The sequence below is a fragment of the Austrofundulus limnaeus genome, unplaced genomic scaffold (genome assembly GCF_001266775.1).
Source record: "Austrofundulus limnaeus strain Quisiro unplaced genomic scaffold, Austrofundulus_limnaeus-1.0 Scaffold27, whole genome shotgun sequence".
Classification (NCBI taxonomy): Eukaryota; Metazoa; Chordata; class Actinopteri; order Cyprinodontiformes; family Rivulidae; genus Austrofundulus; species Austrofundulus limnaeus.
Genome location: NW_013952429.1, coordinates 2,186,453 through 2,191,107, shown reverse-complemented (window position 1 = coordinate 2,191,107; position 4,655 = coordinate 2,186,453). Strand labels below are relative to the sequence as shown.

At 42.1% G+C, this 4,655-nt stretch overlaps 1 protein-coding gene across 1 annotated transcript in view; it reads right to left on the bottom strand.

Annotated features, from left to right (window-relative positions):
• Window positions 1-277: 277 nt before the first annotated feature.
• cd7al (cd7 antigen-like) overlaps window positions 278-4,655 on the bottom strand; it is a 6,980-nt gene continuing 2,602 nt past the window's right edge. The window contains exons 3-5 of the mRNA XM_014004968.1: window positions 2,522-2,884; window positions 1,425-1,528; window positions 278-848 (exon numbers count right to left, since the gene is read on the bottom strand). Coding sequence (XP_013860422.1) covers window positions 639-848; window positions 1,425-1,528; window positions 2,522-2,884 — 677 coding nt within the window. The 3' untranslated portion in view covers window positions 278-638. The remainder of the gene's footprint in view (window positions 849-1,424; window positions 1,529-2,521; window positions 2,885-4,655) is intronic.

Here is a 4,655-nt window from a genome sequence, read left to right as displayed (position 1 = left end):
GTGTTTGTGGCAGTTTTCATTGTGCAGCGACGACAACTTGGCTCTAAATGTTCTCTTCTGAGCATCAAAGTGAATTAATTTAATACCAACGACGGTAGATCGTCTTGTTAGATATTTTTGCCATCAAAACTGGAACTGGTTGCTCAAAGCAGAAGTAATAAAGAAAAAATCTTTCTCAGAATGAATCAGCTTAAAACCACAAATCGTCTCACAGCTGGATGCTTTCACAGTAAAACGTAATGAGCTGTTCATAGTGCCAAGAAACAGGGTCTGCTTGTGTGTTTATCATCTGAAATCATCTAAGTTTATTTTTACACAAAACTTGACAGAAAGCACAATAAATCAAAATAAAATCCACAGATTTTAGCATTTTTTAATGCAGTTACTTTGCACAGCTGGAAATCATCTAAAGATTTGATTCGTCTTAATATTTTTGCATAATTTTGTATATTTCAACTTAATATTGAGGTATGATTTTGTACGCCGATAATACTATTATGTGATAGTAATACAAAAATAGTTTTCTCAACCAAAATGTACATTTTTGGACAAAAATAAAAAAGAAGAGAGTAAGGGGGTCCTGTGAGTGTGAGGCAGTCGGGTTGTTAACATTGGTGGTCAGAAAAGGTCAAACACTTTTATTTCTGAGACTCGGTCCGGGGGAAGAGAGCGCTGCTGGGGCTTTCGTAATGGTTCCCAGGAGTGATCTTCTTCCTCCCCGGGCCGTTTTTGTACACGGCATCCTCGAAGTGCAGCGAGGCCAGTTTTTGGCTGGGAGACTGCACCCCCACCATCTCCTCGTAGATGGGCGGCTGGGGCTGCGAGGGGTCACGGCGGCGAGCTGCGACCTGGCACCCAGCGAGACGGAAAACAAATCAGTGAAGGAAACAAACAAAGCTGAGACATCTTGATTTCCTGTGTCAAAAATCAACGTGTCTCTTTTTTTTTCTACTCGTACATTTGTCAATGCAACCCTGACCCCTTCACGTTTAACAAGCTAAACTTGTTTTTGATGTGTAACAAAAGCATCGGGGTTTTAGCACAACTTAAAATTTATTTTTTTAAAATAAGAGATGGTAAATAACTGTCCCCACTAAATTTTAAGAAAAACATGCTGACAMGTTGCAGCAGAACATGTGAAACCGTGTGGGTTTTGTGGGTAAGCTGGGGAGGAGCTTTCTGCCACGCTCCGAGCGAGCAGGTGCTGTTTTCKTAGTAATCTGCTCAGTTATTTATGGAAAGCCCAAAGCGCCACAAATCACCACTTTACAAAACGCATTAAACTTAAAAAACTGTGTTTTTTTTAGTTTAACGCATTGTAAAAGTGGCCGTTTAGTGTCACTTTCGGCTTGCCATAGTTTTCTGCTCCGATTGTTTGTGCTCAGTGTCAGAGTGGCATACTGAATCCTGGAGAGACAACTCACTTTGAGCTTTACGGCGGTTCCGACCAGGAGCACGAGGAGAAGGGCCACGGCGCCCGACAGGGCGTACAGCAGGGCGTCGTGGTTGTGGCAGCCGCACGGGTCGCCTGCAGAGAAGCACAACAAAGATCAGGAGAAGATGCTGAAACAGAAGCACAACAATGGCCTGCGTACGACAGCAAAGTCAAGCAGAAACCACAAAACTTCCTTCCTACTTTTTAGGCCTGCAGTTTGAATATTTTGTTATTTTGAAGGGACAGCAGTTAGGTTTCTCTGTGAGATATGAAGATTAGGAACTCTGCAAACCGTTGACCGAACAGAAATATTCAGACTTAAACACAGTGAAACAGGATGTGGTGACTGTTAGTGGAAGATAAGCGCACCGGCACAATGACTCAATGTTAATAACAAGGTACTGATAAACCTCAGACCGTTTCAGATGAGCTGATAATGTGTGGAAAAGTTTCTCAATAAGCTAAATGGGGCGGTTTGACTTTCAGAAAACAAAGTGGAGAGATATTGATGAAGATTACGATAATAATCTTTGCCCACAACTCTCTCTGTTTGGACTTTTAGGAGAGCGGAGGTCCGTTTCTCTGCCAAAAGTATTAAAGTTTATGAAGAATTAGTATCTTACCTGTTGTAGATAGCTTTTTGAGTGACCCCAGTTTGGAGAAATAAAAAAAATTCTGACTAGACTGATAAATTAAAAGCTATTCTGTCTCATTTCTGTTTATGCAAGTAATATTTTAAAACTCTTGCATCCTGATCAATATTATCTGGGGCCAAATAATTCAACAATTAAAGAATTCAAAGCATTTTTCCTTGAAATGTCCATTCACAGTTTTAAAATTACAGCAACGTACATTAACTCAGATTCAAACTCAGTTTCTCTGAACTTGGATTATTCAGAGAGCTGTCCACAACAGGTAAGATATTAATTGTTTGKAACCTTTAGAAGTGAACCATCCCTTCATAGGCAGTTTTGTTAGTAGAAGCCAGCTGTGACGGACCGCTGTGGACTGGCCGCAGAACAGAAGGGACAARGGAAACACAAAGTTGGTCAAATCTTGGTTTCCTCCTGCTGCTGTGTGACCCACCTTGCACAGACACAAAGAACGCCCGTCGCCCCAGACGGGTGCTGCTGTCGGGTCTGCCCCGCAGGAGCAGCCGGCAGCTGTAGAGGGCACTGTCCTCCGGTTGGAGCTGCTGCAGGGTCACATTGTAGGTGATGCCAGAGGGGCCCAGCGCAGAGGACAGCTGGACCCTCTCAGCGGGGAACCCGGCACCGCCGTGGTGCCGCCGCTGCCTTGAGTCGTACACCACCTCCGTGGCACCTCGCTCCCTTCGCCTCTTCAGACTTACACCTTCCACGGCCAGGCCTTCCCCGTTCGGGCTGTGACAGGGGAGCACAGCCGAACCCCCAGAGCACGTCTGAACCAGGACCACGTCCTCCGGGCCATCTCCAGGGGAGAACAGGGAATAAAATCCACGTCACAATAAAGCTGACCAGGGCGCCGTGGTTTAAAAGTGATCTGGTTTCCTAAAGATATTTCTTTTGTAAATTTGCAAAATCTGTAAAACCTGAAAGATTCCATGAAGATCTTTTTGTTGGACATGCAGAGGTTCTCAAACTGGGGTCCCTGGACCCCCAGCGGTCTGCGAGAGATATCTTGGGGTCCTCAAAATTTTTTACTAAAATGTTAATTTGGTTTTTGTTTTTAAAAATGCATGGAGAACATTGAACTGATAAAACAAACATAATAAACTTAATAAAAATACATATTTCCATGGCATTTAGGGGTTGAAATGACAAGAAATTGTCTTCTAAAATAGCATGGAGTTTATGAGGGGGGTCCCTGGATTTTTTTCGCCCTTGTAAGGGGTCCCCAGAACCAGATGGCTTGAGAACCCATGCATTCAACAATCTTTAAGGTGCTTCTAAAAGTGAACAAGAGACATAACGAGCAAAACCAAAGTCTGAAGTATAGGAGTAATAATCTGAGCAATGATTTAAAACAGATTCAGATTAAAAATCATTGATCAGTTTGAGTTTTTTCTTATTGATAGTAAAATAAGGTTACATTAAACTCTGTTGTTTGCCTTCAGGTTCTTTTTTTTTCTTGGCCGCTTGCCTTTTGTGTTTTTTTTACTTTTTGTATAAACATAATTTTTAATCAAGGCAAGAAGCTTCTTTGGTAAATGGAACAAACAAATCCTTTAATACTTTGATTATTATCTGATACTGACCAATTGTTGCATGGATCAACACACAAACCCACTGTTATCTGAGTGTTGAGCTAACACTGCAAGGAAACTAACTCTGCAACCTTTGAATTGATGAGTATTCATGTGCGGTCAACTGAAAGCAATATGAGCTGTGTGATAAGAAATTATGAGTAAACTGACGGCTGAAATGCTCATGAGAACCTGATGTGCAAATGTCAGACAGACATGAATAATCGGGTCGACTAATGAGGTCTGAATGCCTGATACGTTTTAGGCCTTTTTACAAAACAAAGGGTTTTTAAGTCAAATTAACGTTGCTATTTGTCCTGAAACACGTAACTGAGACTCCCAACAGTTGCACACCAACAAAACTCAAAACTAAAATTATCATAAAACATAAGGAAATTATAGTTTGGTAGATTATTTCTTTGTTGTAACAACGCTTCCTGACAATAAATCTTGCAGGCTGATTGGCAGCACCTGCTAGAAGCTCAAAGCAAAATAGTAACAATAAAACAAGCTGTTTGACAGAGAAGGTTTGGCACTATTTTCATGCAAACAACCCACATAATCAGCTCTACTGCTATTTCCACAAACGCATGTTCCTTACAAATGTGGCACCATTTAAAAGGGAAATGAACAGGCTTTCTGACTGTAAAGGATTTATAAGGATAGATTTTTTTTTTTTGTTCCGCTCTCGGAGGAGTAAGACGCTTTTTCTCCTGCCCTTCCTTATCTTCCCTGCTTTGCTGCTTGGAGCCTTCTCTACGTTTTCATCCGAAACCTTCCTGGATGTTTATGTCGACTGAGGCTCTGCCTCACACCTCCTCCCCTCTCACACCCATCGGTGATCTGGTTCCTGGAGGAAGCTGAGGGCCGCACAGAATGAACACTAACCATCAATATTCTGAATGGCTGCACTGGTTTTGGGGACTGGATTCTTCAGGCTCATTCTTCAGATATTCACACAAGCATACAACACTCATGGCTTCAGATACATGCCCC